The sequence below is a fragment of the Neofelis nebulosa genome, chromosome 1 (genome assembly GCF_028018385.1).
Source record: "Neofelis nebulosa isolate mNeoNeb1 chromosome 1, mNeoNeb1.pri, whole genome shotgun sequence".
In the NCBI taxonomy this organism is placed as follows: domain Eukaryota; kingdom Metazoa; phylum Chordata; class Mammalia; order Carnivora; family Felidae; genus Neofelis; species Neofelis nebulosa.
The window spans coordinates 64,280,927-64,303,017 of NC_080782.1; the positions used below are offsets into that span (position 1 = coordinate 64,280,927).

The 22,091-nt window shown below is 51.1% G+C and overlaps 1 protein-coding gene across 1 annotated transcript in view; it reads left to right on the forward strand.

Annotated features, from left to right (window-relative positions):
- NSG2 (neuronal vesicle trafficking associated 2) overlaps window positions 1-22,091 on the forward strand; it is a 57,471-nt gene that overhangs the window by 33,416 nt on the left and 1,964 nt on the right. Inside the window, exon 4 of the mRNA XM_058723649.1 lies at window positions 21,201-21,311. Coding sequence (XP_058579632.1) covers window positions 21,201-21,311 — 111 coding nt within the window. The remainder of the gene's footprint in view (window positions 1-21,200; window positions 21,312-22,091) is intronic.

Genomic DNA, 22,091 nt, shown 5'->3' on the forward strand with positions numbered 1-22,091 from the left:
GTATATTTATTTGATTTTAAAGCAACATCACTTATCATTGAATATTAATAGAGCTCGGGGCTCTGTATTTACAGTTTACCCTTTAGGCACACATGAATTATTTTTGGCTCTAGATTACAGCATCTCACTCCAAAGAGACAGCAAATTGTCTCTCCTTTTGTGTTGGAGCCTGCTGTCATCTCTGACGCTGGTCTGCAGAGTAGGGCCACACTTATTTTCAGCCGTGGAGCTCCCAGTGTGATTCACCTCTTTTTACTTCCTTGAGCTAGGTTTTTTTTTTTTTTTTTTATCTGTAAAATGGAGACACCAATCTTGTTTAGTAATACTTAGATGAGAAAACATTTGTAAAGCATCAAAATGCAGTGGGCAACCAGCAGACCTAGGTTTATTTCCCCAGATACCTAGCTCCGTACTAGGCCCTGAAGAAGCCACTCGTGGAATATGTGTTCAGGGCTGGACTATTTTTAGAGCCCTTGACTGGTCTTCCCACCTCCCAATATTACCCCCTCCAATTGAATCTCCATCCAAACTGCCAGAGCAATATTTAATGTTCAAAGGGAAGGATGTCAGTAGACACCAGATATTACACACATGTTAGCTCTCCTGTCTTCCCAATAAACTCTAGTCTGACCCCATACTCCTTCTTGAGCTTGCCTCTATTTACCCATCAAGCTTCCTCTTTCACCATCTGGTAACATCCACATCCCCACGCCTTTACACACGCTGTTCTCTCTGCCCACGTCACTCTTCCGCTCTCCTTCCAGGCTGGCTTCGTTGCGTAGTGCTGTCTTCCTCACAGCTTTCCTTCTAAAGGGCTCTTTTGACGGTAGAGACCATGTAGCTGTCCACATCCCTGCGTCCCATGTGCCTGGCCCTGGGTCTGCCATGGACTAGGTGTTCCGCCCATATCTATTGTCAGGTGCATGATTAGTCTTTAGGTTACATGGTAACATATGAATGAGATTTTTCTCCGTTTCAGCTCTCAGAGGAGCCCTGAGGAAATAGTTCTTTAAAACAGGAAAATGAGGCCAGGAAAATCAATTGCATTTCTCGGCTGCAGGAGATGTCGGAAAAGCGTGACTTTCCCGAGCCTCCCAGGGCACGGCACCATAATGGGGAGTTGGAGGCACCTTTCATTTAACGTGGATCTCAAGCAGGGCCCAGGCTGGAACTCACCAAACCATTCAGCCACCCACTGCTCATGAAATTCAGGAGCAGGCGTGTTTGAAAAGCCCCGAGACGCCTTGCACAGCTCCTTTCTTCTTTTTAAGTAATAATGAGCTGGCTGGGCAGCCTTGCCGATGATTTTACAGTTAAACACCCACACTCCAAGATGCCTCCTTCAATAAGTGGATGGGGAAAAAGGCCAGAGAAAATATAGGAGGGTGAATATTGATGGAGTGTCTTCTGGGCTCCAGGCACTGGGCTTGCCGTCTTCATCATCGCCTGGACCTTCATAACTGCCCCGGTAGGGGGAGAGTACTGTAAGCACTGCCTTTGTACAGAGGAAAACACAGAGGGTGAGACAGAGCTGATTTGCCCAAGGCCACACAAGTCAAACGAAAACCATTTGTGCATCTTCCGAGCGGTTTGTTTTTATCTTCTGGACTCTAAGAGATCTACTTCCTTTCTTTGGTCAGGCTGCTATAAACCCTGAGTCGATTTTTGCCCCTCTGCTCCAAGTATGGACACTGTGATAACACCTGCCTCCCATTTATCCCATCTTTGTTCCTTCCACTTACTTCCTTACTATTTTCCTCATCTGTGAAATGTGGGTAATCCTAACAATACCTGTCACAAAGGATTGTTATGAAGACACAGTGGAGAAGCCCTGTAATGGACTCAGGGCAGAACTTGGCACACCGTGAGCCCTCAGTGAATGTTAGTGATTACTAGATCACGTAGCATGTAGGTTGCTTTCGATCATTTCTGGGAAAAGATGGGCGGGGGAGGGGTGCCATAAAAATAAGATGAATGAAACTAGTTAGGTGGCATTTACTTACTCCAGACGGATTTATTGAACACCTACTGCAACCAAGCCCTGGCCGGATACAGGGGCTGCCAAGATGAATCCTCAAGGCTGGGGACTCTCAAGGAGAAGACGGCACAGGCGAATGTCGCACTGACTATCTCAGCCACGGAGCCTGTTGTTAACAACGTTCTACTCTCTGCATCTTTTGCCCTGCTTGATTTCCATGTCTGGGAAGCAGCCCTGACCTGAACCTCACTCCCAACCCTTTGGTTTTCTGCAATCCTGCAAAGAGCAGCGGATAGGAAAGGACATGACCCTTCGCTCTGGGTCACAATGCCCGCGAGGGACTGCCGAGAGGGGAAAGCCTGAGGTCACAGCCGAATAAGCACACAAACAGGAGCCCAGACTGCAATCCCTGCAGGGAACTCGGCAGAGGGAAGGTAATTTCATTAGGTTCCAAGCCCTTGCTTTAGTGTGCTGCTGGGGAGAGGTCTCTCTGCGGCCTTGCAGGCTGGCTGTGTGCACTACTTTGTGTGTCTACTGGGTGATGGGCTCGTGTTTGTAGAGTCAGAACAATTTATGAGGGACATGCACTTCCGTTATTGGGAGCCAGGGAGAACGGGCGAAATGCAAGGGCGCGATCCCTGCCCCAAAAACACCATGCAAAAGTTAATTAAGGCTCTGACTCACCAGACCATTTCTGATGAAATTAAGAGGTACAGCTAAGCGTCGACGATTTCAGTGACAGGAAGTGAAGCAGTTGCTTCTATGGGTGACCGCTCCAGGAATGCATTTCAGTAATAACGACAGCGATGATGCTCAGCGTTGTTGGAAGCTTTACCTCCAGTGTCTTTGCGAGTCCTTCCAATGTGGCTGGTAGGTGGCTGGCATGATAATCCCGTTTTTGCAGATGGGAGATTGAGGCTCTGAGAGGTGGCGCTACTTGGTTAAGGTCACACAGCCAGGAGATGGTGGAGCAGAGACCGGATCCCAGGCCAGTCTGGTGCTTGAGCCTACCTCCTTCTCCCACCTCCCACTGCTTCCCCGTCTCTGCGAAGCCACTGCTTCCCTTTTAAGCCCCTGCTTCCCCGTCTCTGCGAAGCCAACACTGAACTTCCGTGCCACCCGTATGTTGATCCCTTAGGAGCCTTTTGTTTCCTTCACACCAAATTAAAATCATAATCATGGCAGCAGTAAATAAAGTGCCTGACCTACCTACCTGCTCACAGCCCATTTTGCCTGCATGTTGGGTCAGATTTGTAGCTCCAATCACTCCTTGTGGAAACAGCAAGGCTTGTGTGACATCTTAATTTACGGAGTTTCACCTTGTGCAAAAGAGCCCTTGGCCAGATTTGTGAGCGTCTCCTTGTCTGGACCATATTTACAAAATGCTGGTGAGTGACAAGGTTGCAGGGGACTCACCTTGCTCAGCAGCCCAGGCAGGAAGAAAGCCCAGCCCAGCACATGTTAGAAAGAAGGCCTTGACCTGGCCTTGCCGTGTGACCCGGGTAAGTCCCCTCACCTCACCTCGGTAAAACAGGGACAGTCATATCTTCATCAAACAGTCGCTGTGTGGACTCAGTGGAGTGATGCATGCAAAACCCAGGGCCTGGCTCGTAGCAGATACTCAATAAATGTCAGGTCCTTCTTCTCCACACCCCCACAACCCCCGCACCCACTGTCGTAGAAGGTGCTAGGCCTCTTTGGAGATGTTTTGTGGACACATGCTCCAGAGCCCTTTATTTTTTTTTTTATTTTTTATTTTTTTTTTTATTTTTGAGACAGAGAGAGACAGAGCATGAACGGGGGAGGGGCAGAGAGAGAGGGAGACACAGAATCGGAAGCAGGCTCCAGGCTCCGAGCCATCGGCCCAGAGCTTGACGCGGGGCTCGAACTCACGGACCGCGAGATCGTGACCTGGCTGAAGTCGGACGCTCAACCGACTGCGCCACCCAGGCGCCCCTCCAGAGCCCTTTAATACCACCCCCCTGCCCTGTCCAGTAATTGGTCATACGTGCTCATGGTGCCACCTGGGAGCTGGCTTTCCACTCAGCTCCAAACCGCTCACATGCGTCGCCTCACCTTGGACCTCATCCCTTCCCTCCTAGAATCCTTCCAGGGGCCAAGTCCTCGTTTCAACCTTTGTTGCTACCTGACCTTGACCCAACCACTTTTGGAAACTTATTTCCTATAAAGTAGGGCTGAAAAGACCAATTTTATAAGGTCTTTGAAACATTTAAGATGAGTAATGAAAGAAAACATAATTTTGCACCTGCGGCCCCTAATTTGAAAATTGGGATGTTTCACTTGAAGTTCAGAATCTCCGTCTTTTCTTGAAAAAGCAGAAAATCAGCTGTAATACATCCTCATTCCTGTCCTTGGCAGCATTTGCCTGGGTCTGAGCTGCTGCTGTCCCCTGTAGATGTGGCCTTCCCCCCGCCCCCCCCCCCCCAGTTACCCCAGTCCTATTGCCTCACCACCAACCCTCTTCCCTCATTTATGTTGCTTGGCTGTTCTGTACTTGCACATAGTAGGTGACCAGGAAATGCTGACTCCTTGCATCTTAATAGGTTGTTTGGATCAAGGATGCACTTGCTTATATCTCTATTCTGTGTTTGTGTTTCATTCGTCAACTTAGAAATGCACAACCTTGTGAAGTAAGCCCTCTGCCTCTCCATCCTGTAACAGCCTCCCTGTCAGAGGTCTTCACGTCCTCTGGCCCAAGTCGAACAATGGTTTGTACTTTGGAAATGAAAAGTACTTCAGGAGGCCAGAGGTTTGTCTCCCACATAAGCTGGGCCCCCAGACCCTCATTTCTTCTTTCTCATGATTATGCCAATAGCAAATTAAGCTGAGAAAAGAATTGCTTTGGAATGTTCCAGTTTAAATTGTGCTTTTCTCTTTCAAGGGCTCTACAAATGTTAATGAATTCCTGGCTCTACTTGGGTCCACACTTCTACACCCCTTCCATAGGGGGTTTCCCTTTCTGGGTTCTGAGAAAGACCCTTGAATTATTGCTCACATAAAGTTTCAGGCCACAGATGTTTCATTTTCCTTTTCCTTTCAAAAAGCAATTTACTTAGTGGGATTCATTGGGGCCCAGGAGAATAGGCTTTTTAAATGGGTTTTTGGGGGCTTCCATGGGGAGCTGGCCAAATAGTGTAATAATACAATCCTTTTGGTTTAGGGATGGAGAAGACCTTTGTATTCCAAATAGCCACTCTAATAGTAGCCATTCCAGAGGAAGTAGAGTGAGTGGAAGATCCCAGCCTTTGGGATCATACCTGAGTTCAAATTCTGCTTCTCAGTTCATTATTTGAGTTTACTTAGGAGAGTGACTTAATGTCTTTGGGTCTTATGTTCCTCATGTATTTTATTTAAAAAAATTTTTTAAATGTTTATTTATTTTTGAGAGAGCATGAGAGAGAGACAGAGCATGAGTGGGGGAGGGCCAGAGAGACAGGGAGACACAGAATCCGAAGCAGGCTCCAGGCCCTGAGCTGTCAGCACAGAGCCCGACGCGGGGCTTGAACCCACGAAATGCGAGATCATGACCTGAGCCAAAGTCGGACGCTCAACCGACTGAGCCACCCAGGCGCCCCTTATGTTCCTCATTTATAAATGATAAGACCTACCTTATAGGGTTGGTTTTAAAAGTTACAAATAAGAAATAAAGTTAAAACGACTATACTGTGTTTAATAATTCATACTGTCCCTCTTAAACCGTTGCAATGCAATCATCTTGGATATGGAAGCACAGCCTATAAACAAAGCCAACTCCTTCTCCAGGAACTGACCCCGGCAGAGGAATTAAACAGAATACGGGCGTGAACAAAACGAATGCTCACTCTCGAGGCCCATCACGTCATTTTAGGGTCAGCAGTTCTGTCCAAGAGGTAATGTGACAGAAATCATTCTGCCATTTGCTGAACGTGTACTGCTTCAGAGCAAAACTAATCCGATCTGGATCACTTCACGGCACCTTTCAGTGCTTCTGTGGGCTAGGACTCATTGTAACTCCCGTCTTAGAGATGAAGAAACTGAGGCTTAGAGACATCGCAGAACTTGTCCAAAGTCATGCAAAAAGCAGGGGGAGGAGCTGAAAGTAGAGAGCACGTCTGTTCTGAGTCTGCACTGGCTTCAGACCAGCCCTGGCCTGTAGTGATGGCTGTCTTCAGTCTTGGCCAGGTATTTCATAAGACCCAAACAATTTCTTTCCTTCTGACTAGGCAAACAGACCTACAAAAACATCATGGGTCTTTGTTTTGGTCACTCTGGTTATCTCTCCTTCACAGGTCTGTCCTTCAGTCCAAGGAATCTAAAAATAAGAGAATGAATTCATTAGCATTCAATGAGTACAGTTTGTTTGGCATGACAAACAAACAGACAAACCATCATTCAAAACATGGAACTGTGGGACAGTCAGAGGAAATAAGATTTTAGATCCTGAGGTATGTTTATTCCTCCCAGATCCTTGGTGAGGACTAAGAATGGGATGGACATCTCTGGGCACTGACTCCGTGACAGGCACTGTCACTCAGTATTTTCACATAGTGATCTCATTTTACCCTTACCCCAGGCCTTCAAGGTAGTTATTATGATCCCAATTTCCAGATGAGAAAGCTGAGGCTGGGCAAGTGTAAATGGGACCACCATTCCACTTTTCTCTCTTCATCAGGACAGAACAGACTGATGGAAAAATATTCCACCTGAGGCCACACTGAAACATATCTGGCTGACCTGAGAATATTTGGGCCTTGAGGGAAGGCTCAGCTTCTAGGTATTACCTGGAGTTGACAATGGTGAGCATCTTGAATGGGCCGAGAGGCTGTGGAGTCAGTGCACATACCCACATCTGTAGATTGACCAGAGCTAGGAAGAGTTTTGGGTGCCAGAATCTTTCCATTCTTTCCTTCCGAGGCTCCCTGCCATGGATGTCTGTACATTAGGAGGCAAAGTACTCCTGGTGAATACCCGATAACCTGAGAGACAGCTTCTTCCATGAGCAGAGTGGCTTGTATCTATTGGTGGGAGGCCTAGAGAGTCACTGGCTTCTCCTCTTGGTTTGCCCCCCCTCACCCCAAAGAGGGATCTCATACTACAGTCGGAGGAAAGGGCAACCGAAAGCATCTGAGGGAAGATGCTTCACCAGAGGGAGGAAACATGAGCTGGAAGATAGGAGAGAGAGAGAGTTTGCTCCCAAATCCTAACGTCAGGCTGACCCAGTGATCACCCACAGGGAGAGGAGGTATAGACCGGAGAAGAGATGGCTCAGACTCCTCCTGTGCAGGAAGGAGGAGACCCTTACCCTTTCATGATCCACGAAGCAAGAAAAGAAGAGATATTCGTGGGGCCTGAACTCAGAGGGGCAGGGAGGGCAAGATTACGGGCTGGAACCTGGGGCTAAAGACATAGCGTCCATAGATTTGCCTGCTGGGCTCTGAAAAATAAGATCCACGATGCCTCTCCTTTAGGGGAACCAGAAAGGGGGACAGTGAGGGGCGCTGTATCAGAGGTCCCCGGGACCACCTCTAGATTCATTTGAAGGGCTCCCAGGGCCCAGGGTATGGCTGTATTCGGCACTATGCTTTATTATAGTGAAAGGATACAAAACGCTGTTGGTAAAGGAAGGAGGTACATGGGATAAAGCCCAAAGTTCAAAGCCGAGCACGAGCTTCCAGAGTCCTCTCCTCTCGGAGTCACACTGGACACACCCAAATCCCCCAGCAATGAGTTGTGACATGCGTGAGATGGTGTCTACCAGGCAACTCATTAGAGACTCAGCGCCCAGGTTTTTTCCTAGGAGCTGGTCGCGTCGGCACCCCTCGCCCAGCACGTACCCAAGTTCCAGAGCCCCCGAAGGAAGGCCGGTGTTCAGCACAACCCATGTGATGTGTACAGTTAAGGCACAGTGAGCCACTCTTCTTAGCTCTGGGAATGGCGGGGCCCTCCTGATGCGCAGGCTCCCAGACACCAGCCAAGCGCCAGCCTTGCAAGTAGACCTTTCCAAGGGTGACGGTCTCTGTAAAGATTCCTCCAAGACTCCTCCGGGCTGGATGGGTACATGTGTATGTGTGGGGGGTGGGAGGGGCAAATAGGTAGAAGATGGGGTACGGATTCCTTCCTCCTTGTGGACCGAGGTGGCAAATGGAGGAGAGGAGCCGAGCTCTGCCTCCCCCAAGCACAGCTGACTCCCCCCCGAGGACCCTCTGCCGTGTGGCTGTTGTAGCAACGGCAGGCCTGCTTTCGCACCCTTGCAAGATTTATAGGAAGACGTGGGGTAGCTTATGTGGCTTAGAAACCCTACTGGCGTTCCCAGCAATGCCACACTTAGGAGCTCGGAGGATGATTTCTAATTTCCCAAGCCAGTTTTGCTGACCTGATTCTCTCTCTCCTTTTTTTAAAAATCAACTCTTCCGCCAAGAAAGGGGATTGAGGAATGAAAGTAGCTTAATGGAATGGGCTATTTGGGCTGCAGGGCTGGTGTTTCCATGGAGATACGGCTGCAGGCTGCGTCTAGACACGGTCGGCTGGGATGCAGGGAGACAGCTGTGTGCATCTGAGGGTGGCCGTGATGTGCACGGAGGGCTTCCTGGGTGGAGGAGACCCGCCCTGCTCTGGGGTCTGGCTCTGGCTGGGGCTGAAGCAAATGGGTGTGAGTGCTTCAAAGCTGATGCGTATGTTCTTTGTGGCAGGGCCGGAACAAGAACTGGGCAGGTCACTGAGGCACAGCCCCTGCCCTGGAGAAGCTGATGGTTCCGGTGGGGTGGGTTGTTGGGACAAGAAGTCGTGCAAACACAGAGCAGTAAGTGACTGTGGCCAGGACCCAGCACATGGAGCTTCAGAGAGGTGTCCCTCCGGAGGGATAGGTCCAGGAAGGCTTCCTGGTGTGTGTTGTGAGATACCCTCCAGGGGGAAGGGAGTGGAAAGTCATGCCAGTAGCAGGAAATCTAAAACTTTCAGGAACTAGGGAGGGAAATGGGGAGGGCGAGAGAGAGGGGGAGAGAGAGGGGGAGAGAGGGAGTGTGTGTGTGTCCGTGTGTAGGTCTTTGTGAATCTCTGTGTTTGTGTACATATGTGTGTCTGTGTTTGTGTGTGTGTGTGTGTGTGTTTGCCTGCGTGCGTCAGTGTGTGCGTGTGCGTGTGTGCATGTGTGTGTGTGTGTGTGTGTGTGTGAGAGAGAGAGAGAGAGGGTTCCTGGGGCCGTAGCAGTTGGTGATGTGGGCCAGGAACACAGGGGCCAGTGCAGTGCTGAAGAAAGAAAATGTGTTTTGGATCTCAACAGATCCGGTTTCTAGATCTTGCTCCACTACTGATGGGCTGGAAAATTCTGGCAACTTACCCAATGCCGGCAATCCTCAGGCTCATCGCCTGAAAAGCATCAACAATACGCACTCTCTAGGATGCCGGCTGGGACTGAGCGAGCTCATATGCGTAACGTGTCAAGTACTTACCAATCGAGGATGTGAGGTTCTTGCTCTCTTCTCCTAGAGGCCGGACAAAGTTTTGGTCTTTGCCTTGCTCTAACTACAGTTTCCAGGCCATCTGCGTCCCAACCCGTTGGACTTGCGTGGAAATGCTGGTTTCTGGGTGTCAGGGCAGATGGAGGGAACCAGAGTCTCTGGGTGTGAGGCCCAGAAGCCTGCAGCCGGTCAGTCTCCTTAGACGGTTCTGATGCTCAGTAAATCGTAGACGCACTGTGTCGGGACAGGAGGTCAGGCCCGCCGTGGGCTGAGATGGGATCTTCAGCCCCACTATAAAATGCGTTGAGGGATAATTTAGGAAGATCCTTTTGGGGGCCAGCAGGGATGGTGGATTGGGAGGGGAAGGCAGGAAAAACCAGAGAAGGGATGCCCCCCATCAGAGGTGGCTTTCTGCCCCATCGACAAGAATCACCAGTAGGACCCTCAGGCCCTTGGAAGCCCAAAGACAGATGCCATTGCCCTGAAGGGTGTGTCAGTCAGGGAGGACGGGCCACAGGTGAGGGCAGCACAGGGGAACACCCGACGGTCCTCACGCCGAGGAAACACCCGGACCGAAATCAGCTCTAATCCTGCACGATTATAATAGTAACAGTGACGGCCACAAGGAGTGTTAGCATTTACATGGTGCTTTTGCCTTTTGCATTATTCATCTTGGTCGTACCTCGTGACGGTTTTGTGTGGATTAGGGTAATGACTCAGAGCCCTTCGGCAGGTGATACAGTGGAGGTCTGCCGTGGGCAAGGAGGAGTCAGACTTGGTATGTGAGGATGCTTTCTATGTGATCACAGGAAGTTGGATGGGCCACAAATGGGCAAAATGGGAAGAAGTGGAAGGAATCGAGATTCATGCGGGGATGCGTGTTGATAAGAATAAATAGCAAGTGTGTAAAAACAGACTTGAGATGATGGCGCGATTGTAATGGGTGTTTTCCTCTTGGATTTCCAATGTTGTTCTTATTATAATGGTGCCATGCGCTTTGAATAAAAATAAACTGTAACAAAGTTATAGATTTATCAGCAGTATAACATATGGTAAGGCAGCTGTGTTTCTGAGTTAGGCAGACCTGAGTTTAACTCTTCACTCTGACTTCACATATGTAAAGTCATTGCCATCTGTGAAATGGGCACATTGATAATACCTTCCCCACCGAGTTTTGAGGACATGAAATGTATGTGCTCCATGGGTGCTAACTAAGGTCATTATCACAGGCAGGGCCCATCCCGAAGGCTTCATGCATTACCACATGCTGTCTTACAATAGCCAGTATGAGGTAGCCATCAGTATCACCCCCATTTTATTTTATTTTATTTTAAAAAAAAATTTTTTTAACGTTTATTTATTTTTGAGACAGAGAGAGACAGAGCATGAACGGGGGAGGGGCAGAGAGAGAGGGAGACACAAAATCGGAAGCAGGCTCCAGGCTCTGAGCCATCAGCCCAGAGCCTGACGCGGGGCTCGAACTCACGGACCGTGAGATCGTGACCTGAGCTGAAGTCGGACGCTTAACCGACTGAGCCACCCAGGCGTCCCATCACCCCCATTTTAGAGAGAAGTAGGTCAGGGATTCCCAAGGGCAAGCAACTTGCCCAGGGTCACACAGCAAGTTAGTGACAGAGCTGGGCTTTCGGTCCAGACAATCTGGCTCTAAAGCTCTACTCCAGTTAAGAGCTTGGTGCTAGGGAGACGGCTAGGGGAACCAGAATGTCACCGGGGCAGAATTTATGGAAGCTACCATCCCCTCGCACTTTCCACTCAAGGCCTATTGTCAGGATCTTTGGGACCGAGCCAGGAGCAAGGCACCGGGTGGCCTAATTCCGTCTCTGGAGGTTCCAGCTGTCACACGCAAAAAAGATGAATGTGTGTCGGGCAGCTCCGTTTTTATGTCCCCACAAAGTTTAATTTCCCCGATGTGAGTGCTTGGATTGCTTTGAGGTTTCCAGAGTTTGCATTTTTCATAAAAAGGGCGGTTTATTGGGCATTGTGATGCCGCGAGGCTCTAGTACATGAATGTTAATGAAATTCATGGTTCCTGCCATAATGAGGATCTTAGATCCTTGGCAGTTGGTGGAAGGGTTCTGTTTTTCTCCTCTGTCTTCCTAACTCCTGGGATTTCCACGTCTAGGTGACATACCCCTAGCAAGTTTAGAGTCCGCGCTGTCTTGTTTTGTTGCGCTGTTCCAAGCCAAGGCAGCAGCAGGACAGAAACATGTTTACCAAAAGGCAGTGGTTAGGGCGGGGGGGAACTGCAGGATCAAATATTCCAGACTTCCAATCCGGCTCCGCTACTCCATAACCAGGTGGCCTGGGGCCGGCTACATTGTGCCTCTGTGCCTTTGTTTGCACAGCTGTCAAGTGTGGGTAATAATTGGGCTTGTAGGTTTACCGTGAAAGATTTTAAAAGACAATACACAAAAAGTGCTCGACACAGTACCCAGCACAGTACTGTACAGGCGGTAAGTGATTGCTGTTATTGGTTAAGCTCCCCCCCTCCCTGCCCTCTCCCGCACACCAGGACAGCCCCAGGCAACGTTACAGGCGTCATCTCATTTAATCCTCCCAGGGGTCCTGTGGGCTGGGATTTTTGTCCCCATTGAACAGATGAGGAAATGGGCTCAGAGAGGTGAAGTGTTTGCCCCAGATCACACAGCTCATCAGAGACAGACGCAGGGTGAGAACCCTATTGGGTTGGGGTCCCCCACCCCCTCCAAAGAACTTCGTGGACACTGCCCAGAATGGCGGGTCTGTCCTCCCAGCCATCTGAAGGAAGCCTCTCATCTTTGACAGGCACAGCAGACAGACAAGGAAATCACTTCAGGGGCAACCAAGAATTCTTCCAGCAGCAGGCAAACGACTGCAGACGACCTCGTGCAATGATTGTATCCGGTCACCCTGCAAGGCTGCGGAACAGTTAAGAAGGGCCCTGAAAATTTGCTGCTGGCAGTGCTTTGTGCCAAAAAATGAGAAAGGGGTTGTGGGGTAGGGAATGTGGGATATGCATTCGCATCCGCCTGGCCCCCTACCCCATGCCAGCTCGTGAGCTGGAAGCTGGGGCCAAAGAGACAAACAAGATCAGGTCTCTGCCCCCGTGACACACACTCAAGAGAACAGACAACCATGGTACGGGAGCTGAGCGCTAAGTGGTGCAGGAAAAAAAAAAATGTAGTGAGGGCACAAGTAGGCAAGGGAAGGCTTGCCGGCAAAGGCAACGTGCTGTGAGTTGGGTTTTGAAGCATGACTAGGAGTTCACTAAAGGGGGAAAGGCTGAGAAAGCGCACCAGAGCCACACACGTTGAGAAAAGTGACGGTCTTCCCGAGTGGTCGGAGCTTCTGAAGAACACGCTGAGGAACGTGGCGGGTGACAGGGAGAAATCAAGGAGCTCTCCCAGGTGCAGCATGGCCAGCCACTGTGGGAGGGCACTACAGTGGCCGTGGCAGAACATATTACCGCAAACCGTGTGGCTTAATGCAATAGAAATTTAGTCTCACGGTTCTGGAGACCAGAAGTCCAAAATCAAGGCAGGCTTGCGCACCCCCTGAAGGGTCTTTCCCTGCCTCTTCTGGATTCTGGTGGCTTCAGCTGTCCCTCGGCTCACCAGGGTATCATTCCAGTGTCTGCCTCTGTATTCAAATGACTCCTCTTCTCCTTGGGTGTTCGTCTTCCTCTGTGTGTCCCGTAGAAGGGCACTTACTCTTGGATTTAGAGCCGGCCCGCATAGTCCAGGATGATTTCATCTTAAGATCTTTGACTTAATTGTACCTACAAAGACTTCATTTCCGAATAAGGTCACATTGACAGGTTCCAGAGATTAGGACATGCACGTATCTCTTGGGGGGGGCCACTGCTCAACTCACTCCAAGGCTTCACATTATCTGATGTAATCCTCCAGACTCTGAGAGGCAGAAACTATTGTTGTTCCCTTTTTACGCAAGAGGAAACTCGCTAAAAGGGTAACCTTTATGAGAGCAGGGACCTCCCCTGTCCTTGGCGTTGGATGCCCAATGTGTAGAATTATTTTTGGCACATTGTAGTTGGTCAGCTGATAGTGAATAAATGCCTTATGGGGAATATCGCATGGGCTGAAGAGCCTGGGCCAATACTTTATTGAGTTAGACTCCAGTCTGTATTGTTTAATTAACTGTATGAGTCCGAAAATGAGGTAGCCTCTCTGTGCCTTAGTTTCCTCATCCAAAAAAATGAAGATGTATCTACCTCATAGGGCTGTTGGGAGGCTTACAAGGATAAATCCATATCCAGTGCCCAAAACGGAGCCTGGCACATAACCAGTGCTTAGTAAATAGAAATGTGAAGTGTTATTCCACACTGCCGCTCAAGAGGGGAAGCAGACCAGGGGTGGTTAATTATGGTGCACTGTGAAAAGTGCCAGGGAGCTGTGAGCAGCCAGGGGAGGGGCTAAGAAGACTTTTGGGGAAGACTTTGGGGAAGAGGAGCTACCTGATCTGGGTCATATAGGGCCAGCAGGTGCAAGAGTGTAGAGGTGGGGGAGTTAGGGTGCATCAGGCAGTGGGAGGAAGGGGGCTGAGCCCCAGGGGGGATGTTGAAGACAAATCAGGAAAGGCCTTGTCTTCTGACTGAGGCGGAAGATAGTGGGCTGGTTCTGGAATGGAGAGGTCAAGGTGCCGTTTAGGCGCCTCAGTGTATTGTCTGCACATAGCTGCTACCAACTGTGGGAACTCGGGCAAGTCACATAACCTCTGAGAGCCTCAGTTTATCCGTTGGCCAAGTGGGGATAATAATGCTACCTGGGGGCGCCTGGGTGGCGCAGTCGGTTAAGCGTCCGACTTCAGCCAGGTCACGATCTCGCGGTCCGTGAGTTCGAGCCCCGCGTCGGGCTCCTGGCTGATGGCTCAGAGCCTGGAGCCTGTTTCCGATTCTGTGTCTCCCTCTCTCTGCCCCTCCCCCGTTCATGCTCTGTCTCTCTCTGTCCCAAAAATAAATAAAAAACGTTGAAAAAAAAAATTAAAAAAAAAATAATGCTACCTGTTGCCTACAATTGTGCCAATATTCATATACAGTGAGTTCCCAATAACTCTTAGCACCTATGATTAGTAGTGCTATTCCTACCACTGTTACTGTCGTTGTATGGACATACGGCTCATGGTGGGTGGTCGTTATGGCCCCTGTCTTGGCACGGCTTTGCCAGAACTGCGAGCTGCATACCCCGTGTTGAGTTCTTTGTCTTCTCTCTCTCTGACCTACGCTCGAAAGTTTGAGGAGAAATCTCAGGCAGGTCTTAGCGGATCCCAACCCAAATCCTGATCCTTTTCAAGGTTAAGGTGCTTTCGTTTGAGCGCGTGTTGGGGGGCTGTAGTGGATGGGATTGAGAATAGGGGATGGAAAAGACCAGAAGGCCAAGTGCAGGTAATTCAGTGCTCCATCCAGGGTACATGCAACGTGGTTTGGACCAGGTTGCATGTCTGTCTGCTTGTGTATGTCTGGGGAAGAGTGTGTGTGTGTGTGTGTGTGTGTGTGTGCACGTGCATATGTGTGTGTGTGCACCCGTGCATTGCACGGTCTTCATTTGATTTAGCATTCCAGTTCAGGAGATGTTTACTCGTCCCCCTGTGTAGGAGTCATGGTGCTGGGCACAGAGGAAAAGATGAGATATACTCACTGCCTGAAGCATTCCCTGGGAAACGGAGGGTTCAGAGGTATGAAGAGGTCATGATGACAGAGTAAGAACCCTCAGAGCAGACTCAGAAGACCCTGTCCAGAGCCGGGCAGAGAGGGGACAGTGGGGCTGGACGGAAAGGCTGAGGAGCCATTCTCCCTGACGAGGAAGGACACACGGGAGTTCCGGGCTGAGAAGCACAAGGACAGGAGAACTCTGTGGGGCTGGGCATGGCTGGAGGGGACCGTGTGGAGCCAGGGAGTGGTGGCCGGAGCTGGAGGCTGGCAGAGACGGGCCAGACTGGCCCTGGGAGGCGAGGCTGAGCAGGTTGTTAGCTGAAAGCACAGGGACGGATGTCGTAGGAAGTGCCTCTCCTGGACAGGACAAGGGTGACCTTGGTCTCAAAGCCCTATGGTGCCTCATCTCAGGGGCCTCTCCTCTTGTCCCCTGTCTCAGCTACACTGCTCCTTCCAGGCCCACTGGGACCCTAGACTCTCTCTGTGGGTCTTTGGGCTGGCATCTCATCCTGGGCCACTCTCTTAGGTGGAGCCCCTTCTCCCACCCTGGCCCACCCTATCCCTGGTCCGCACAGTTCCGGGTCCTGCTCAGGGCTCGTTTCATAATTATTTCTTTGTGATTTGCTTGTTCAGCATCTGATCCCGTCTCTGCCATAAGCTCTGGAGGCAATGACCGTATGGCAGCAGCTGGCCCGCTGTGGGCCCTGCATCAATGTGTGTTGAGCGGATGCTCGGATGAACGCGCGAGGGGCGGGCCCGGAGACGGGGAGAGGCGGGTATTCCCAGCAGTGAGCATCTCTGCAGAAACCCAAATCTAGCCTGGATTTATTTCTAGTCCCAGGTTGTTGCATCGAGAAGTGGGGCCGAGGGCTTTGGGGCCTGCCTCTCTGAGGCTAGATGATGGAGTCAGTGACTCCTGGCGTGTAGTTAGGTTTTCACATTCCGAGGTGCTCGTGGGGAGGTGGGAGCTTCTCTCTGGGGTCCTCTCTGGGGATCCCCCTCTGTGCTGGGAGTTTTACTGTAGGGACCAAAGCACTAACGAATCTGCCAGAAAGGGATAGGCCAGCTGAGGATGGCCGGCTCCCCCGGATGCCCCGTAGAGACCCCTCCTCAGGGAGTTGCTCATCCAGGTACCACAACGGGAACCTTGGTCTACTCCTACTCCCCATTTCCCTTCCGACAACCAATGCTGCTCAGCTCACAAGAATCCAGACCAGCCCTAATGTCACCCTTTGTCCCTAGAGTCCCCTCCCTGCTTCCTTTTCTCCTCACTCTGCTTACCTCCCAGGAGCTTCTCAAAACATCCACCCCTCCACCCTCACGGCCCCAGGTCCGGTCTCAGCGCTGGGGGCATGGCCTCACGCATCAGCTCTCGCTGGCCTCTCTGCCTCCAGCCCCTGCAAACCTGCCTCCGTGTTGCTCACAGAGGCATCGTTCCAAAACATAATTTGTATCCTGTCACTTCCCTCCTTAAGACCTTCAGGGGCTCCCTGTTCCCCTGGAGATAAAGCCCAGGTTGTAGCCTGGCCCTTCCTTATCTGTTCTCTTGCCGCCATGCCGTTGCGCCAGACCTCTCTCTTCCTCATTTGCATCCTCTGGGCCAGCCACGGTGAACCATGTGATGCTTCCAGAACAGTCCCAGCTTCCACCCTGTGGCAGACACGACTTCTCTACTCAGAACCTTCTTCCTTCCCTATCCTGGCGTTCCTCCCTGGAGTCACTTCCAACGTTGCCTCCTCCAGGAGGCCTTCCCTGATCCACTCCCCGGCCCCCCACTTCCAGACTGGTTAGGCCCAGGAGTCCCCTGTGCTGCTGCCCTCACGGTGCCAGCCCTTGTGTTGCACGTGCCCGCCCCCATCTGCCCACCTCTCCCTCACCCAGTAGGCTGTGAGGCTCCGAGGGAGGGCCTGTGCTTCATTCACAGCCCTGTGTTCCCTGACAGGCTTTTAGGAAATGACTGGCTTCCAGCTGCAGAGGTTACCAAGATTCAGGACAGGTTGGTTCAAATGGCCTCTTCTCACCCTAGTTCCGGGGCTACGGAACATGTGGAAGGAGTTAGACTCGCTCAGCAAAGCCCCTCGGGTGGGTGGCACTTCTGGCGTCCTTCTCAGCGCCAGACCCTTGTCTCTGGCAGTGACATAGGGCACCCTGCCCAGCGCCTACATGCCACACTCTTCCCTACACTTCTTGTGCACGACGACCACCTTGGGGCTTGGACTCGACCATCAGAGACGCTGGGGTGATTGGTCTGGGGCAGGTCCAGAGCATCAGCATTATTTAAAACACTGCCCAGGTGATTCTAAGAATGGGTAGCCAGCTTGAGAGCCACTCACACCTAGTCATGCTACAGTGGCGGTCCTCGTCCCTGGTTGTGCGTTACAATCACCCAGAGAGTTCGTAAGATTGCCCATGTCCTGGACCCACCGTCCCTGACCCAATACAGCAGAATCCTGGCCTCAGCACTGATTCCTACAGGATCTTCCCTCCCGCCCTCCTCCCCTCCCTCCTTCTCTCTTCTTGTTCCAGAAACACTTGTTGTGCTTAACCGGTCCAGCTCTGGGACCGCTATGGTAAATCACACCCTGCCCCTCCTAGATGGGGGCTGTTCACTCAGGGACATTAGGAAGGGAAGGGCCTCCGTCCCCTTAAGGGGAACGTGTCCCATGGGCAGGTGTGCTGGGCACCGCTCCAGCTCCCGGTGCTTCCTCTTCCTCACCGACCTGCTGCTGACTTGGGGACGTGCATGATGGGCTAGGCAAAGAGACTCTCTCTGCCCAGTCAGGGCTTGGGATCGCACATGGTCACATTAGGATGGGGGCTTCCTGGGGGCTCCCCAAGACCCCGCATCAGGTTAGCAGTGGTGGCGGGGGGGGGGGGTGCTGCACCTTGCCACGCATGACGTCTACAGCTGCCCTTTGTGGGTGGCTGCGTCTGCAAGCATGTCTGGGTCTGTCTCACGCGCAGCTCTGGTGAGGGGATGCTAGCAGGACCTTAAGGTCCTTTTGAGGGACAGAATCAACCTGAACTCTGGGCATGTGTTTTTCAATCGGGGTAAAATTCGCATACAATATTAACTGAAGCAAAGAACTCGGGGTCATTCAATGCATTCACAGTATTGGGCAAACTACCACCTCTCCCTAGTTCCAAAACATTTTCGTCACCCCAGAAGGAAGCTCGGTTCCCATGAGCTGTCACTTGCCACTCCCCTTACCCCCAGGCCCCGGCAACCACCGGTCTGCATTCCGTCTCTATGTGTATGGACAGACGATGTGCTTCTTCATCCATCACTTGATGGACATTGGGGCTGTTTCTGCCTTTGGCTATTGGGAAATCTGGGCATTGAAAATTCTTTCCGTCTACTTCACACATCGGCTGACTAGGTATTCCTAGGTCCTTAACATTAGCTAGTGGCCTTGTACTCATCAAGTACTATCTTCAGAGTGTATAAGGGGGTGTATGCGGGTTTGGGGCATCTCTCGCTTGTTCCAGGTTCCAGCCTCTGCTGGTATCTCCAGCTCTCTCCACATCTTACCCGAGTGATTCTGGTCTGATCTCTGCGCTCCCCCACGCCAGCCTTGGGCAGGAGGCTGCTGAGGGTTCAGCGTGCACCCGGAGGGGGTGCACAGTGCCCTGTGCTGACGAGAGTTTAGAAGCGACTTTCACATGTCACCATCTAGAGCTACCTTTTCCTCCATCCTTTCACCACTTCTGACATCAGATGTGCGGTGGTGTTCCCACACCAAGTAATTCTCCAATTCTCGGTGGATGCTGAGTAGACGTCCTAGAATTTAGCTGGACTCTGACGCTGGCTGCTGGAGTTAGTGCAGACCTCCCCCCCCCCCCCCGACCAAGGTTAAGGGCTCAGTCCCACAAGGCTGCCCCAGTTCAGATGTGGGTCCCAAGTCCCAGGTTGCATCTGTACTCCTCACTGACTCGCTGTTCACTGGGGGCTCCTACAACCTCCTCTCCGGTTTTGATAATTTGCTAGAACAGCTTACAGAACTCACTAAAGTGTTTTACTTAGTATTACTGATTTGTTACGAAGGACACAAACGAACAGCCCCCAGAGGAGATACACAGGGCAAAGTCTGGAAGGGTCCTGAGCACAGGGCATCTGTCCCCGTATAGAATACAGGATGAGTCGCACTCCCCCCATATGGACGCGTTCTTGTTCACCAACATGGACGTTCTCTGAATCTCTTCAGTCAAGACTTTTATAGAGGTTTCATTACATAGGCGTTATTGATGAACTCACTGGCCATCAGTGATTGAACTCAATCTCTCCCCTCCCCCGGAGGTGAGGGGATGGGGTCGAAAGTTCCAACCCTCTAATCACTTGGTCGGCTCCCTGGCAACTGACCCGTATCCGTAGGGATTTTCCAAAAGTCCCGTCATTAACATAAACTCAGGTGTGGTCGAAAGGGACTTGTTATGAATCCTAAAAAACACTCATCTTTATGGATCTGGGTTATTTCAGGAACTGGGCACAAAACCCAAATATTAGAACAGAAGATGCTTCTAGTACTCTATCATTTAGGAAATTACAAGGGTTTTAGGAGTTCTGTGCCAGGAACTGGGAACAAGACCCAACTATATATTTTTCTTATATCATCATAGCACACTGTCCTAAAACTTTATATACACATGCAGCCACATAGACTTCCATCCCCTTTGTCCTTCCTGGTTTGGGAAGGAGATAGGATTGGGGACCCCTTAGGTTGATTTGATTTTTATCCTGAATCAAAGAAATCTTCTCTCCGTGAGAGGAATTCTGCCCTATTTCTGGGCCAACTGACTCAAAAGGCCACCAGCTTTTAAAAATAACGGGGCACCTGGGTGGCTCAGTCGGTTAAGCGTCCGACTTCAGCTCAGGTCACGATCTCGCGGTCCGTGAGTTCGAGCCCCGCGTCGGGCTCTGGGCTGATGGCTCAGAGCCTGGAGCCTGCTTCCGATTCTGTGTCTCCCTCTCTCTCTGCCCTTCCCCTGTTCATGCTCTGTCTCTCTCTGTCTCAAAAATAAACGTTAAAAAAAAAAAATTTAAAAATAACATGAAAAAACATTCTGCTTGTGACACTAGGCACCCAATGTCGTGGGGGTTACCCTACCACTTTGTAAACGGAGTGGGATGGGGTCAGCGCAAGCCTGGAGGGAACCCCGAAAGTAGACATTTACTCCTTTCTGATAAATCCTCATGGTGCCTTCAGTCTGTTTAGCGTTGTGTTATTTTTTTTAAAGCTTGCTTGTAGATAATGGTTAGGAGCTGGGCTTTCAGTGTGAGTAATTTAGAGACCGTTAGATGCTTCTGAGCAGAGAAGGGATGTGCCCTGACTTAGATTTTGAAAGGACCTCTCAGGTTGCTGTGCATGACTGTGTCGCCTGGGTCGAGGAGGCTGCTAGTCAGGGGCTGCTTTGGAACTGCACGCGAGAGAATTGTTGCTGGCTTGGCCGGGTTGGAGATGGCCGGGGTGGTAAGAAGCTGTCGGATTACGGGTATGTTGGAAGGCAGAAACAGTAAGTTCCGCTGTAGATTGGATGTCGAATATGAGAAAAGGAGTCAAGGATGACTCCCAGAGTTTTGGCCTGAGTGGAGCTGGGGAAAAAAGGCAGGAGGAGCAGGGGGTTGGTTTGGTAATGCGTCCACGGTGTGTCTGTGGTGCCTATGGCATGTCCAAGTGGAGGTGGAAGAGGCCGTTGTGTCTGAGATGGGAATTCAGTAGTGGTAGGGAGGGTGGTGGTGGTGGAAGGCGGGAGCGCCAGAAGGGACAGGTGGCTTAAGGATCACCACCCCCCTAACCCTCCGTGCACGTGCACACAATTAACAGGAAAAGTAAACGGGGAGAATCACGCTTGGGCCGAGAAGGGGCTTCGGAGAGTATCTAGCAGACGGGGGAAACTGAGGCCCAAAGAGTACAGGCGCTTTTCTCCAGGTCACCCTGCAGGTTAGTGACGGAGTGAGACAGAGCGCGTTCTCTGGGCCCCAGGCCCCTGCTCTTTCTGAGCACGTGGCCTACAGCTCCAGAATTCGAAGGCGGCTGTGTGGTGGACAGAAGGCAGGGTGGGCTGAGGCTGGATGACTCCCAGTTTTGTGTTCCTCCAGGTCACCATTCTCGTCAGCCTGGCCCTCGCTTTCCTCGCCTGCATCGTGTTCCTGGTGGTTTACAAAGCCTTCACCTATGACCACAGCTGCCCAGAGGGATTTGTCTATAAGGTAAGGGGCTTCTGGCAGGTGAGTGGCCCCCAGGTGACTGCCAGCTTCAGTCAGAGGGTTAATCAAGCTCACCCAAATTCAGGCAACCTCCCTGCAGACTGTTTAAAATGGAAGATGCGTCACACAAGGAGTTTCACGAAGGACTTGGCTTCCTTCCGGCAGGCCGTAGAGTTCTTCCTCCCAGATAGTGCTCTCCAGAGTCAGGAGTCTGGAGGTGGTCCAACTTTGGGGTGCAGGCCGGCGGTCAGGGAGAGCTCACTCCTGCTTGAGATAGGCTGGTCCCTCTACAGAAAGCTCGGCCCTGGCACCAGTCTTCCCGGTTTGATGTCTGATTCCCAGGTCCCGTGGTGGCCCCGTAGAGATGTGAGCACAGGGGGTGGGTGCTTTTGAGGTCTCCCTGAGTCCTACTGGTGGGCCCTTTGCCCTGCACCCCGCTCTGGGCTCCTTCCCTTGAAAAACCAAACCAGCTACGTGGCTTTAGGGCATCTCCTCGCCCCTCTGAGCCTCAGTTCTCTTGCCTGCAAAATGGGCTCTGGGAATACCTGCCCCCAGGATTTTTGTGAGGCCTTAAAGGAGAGAATTTAGGTAAAACCAGTTAGCAAAGGACCTGTTAGATGATGGGCTCTCGACAAATATTAGTTACACTAAAGACAGAATCTGCTTTACAGCAAAATCAGGTGATAGAAATATTTATAAATTGCCATTTACCGAGTACCTATTATAAGTCACACCCTTTCTTAGCTATTTGCATAAACATTACCTGAGTTGTAATGTGGCCTG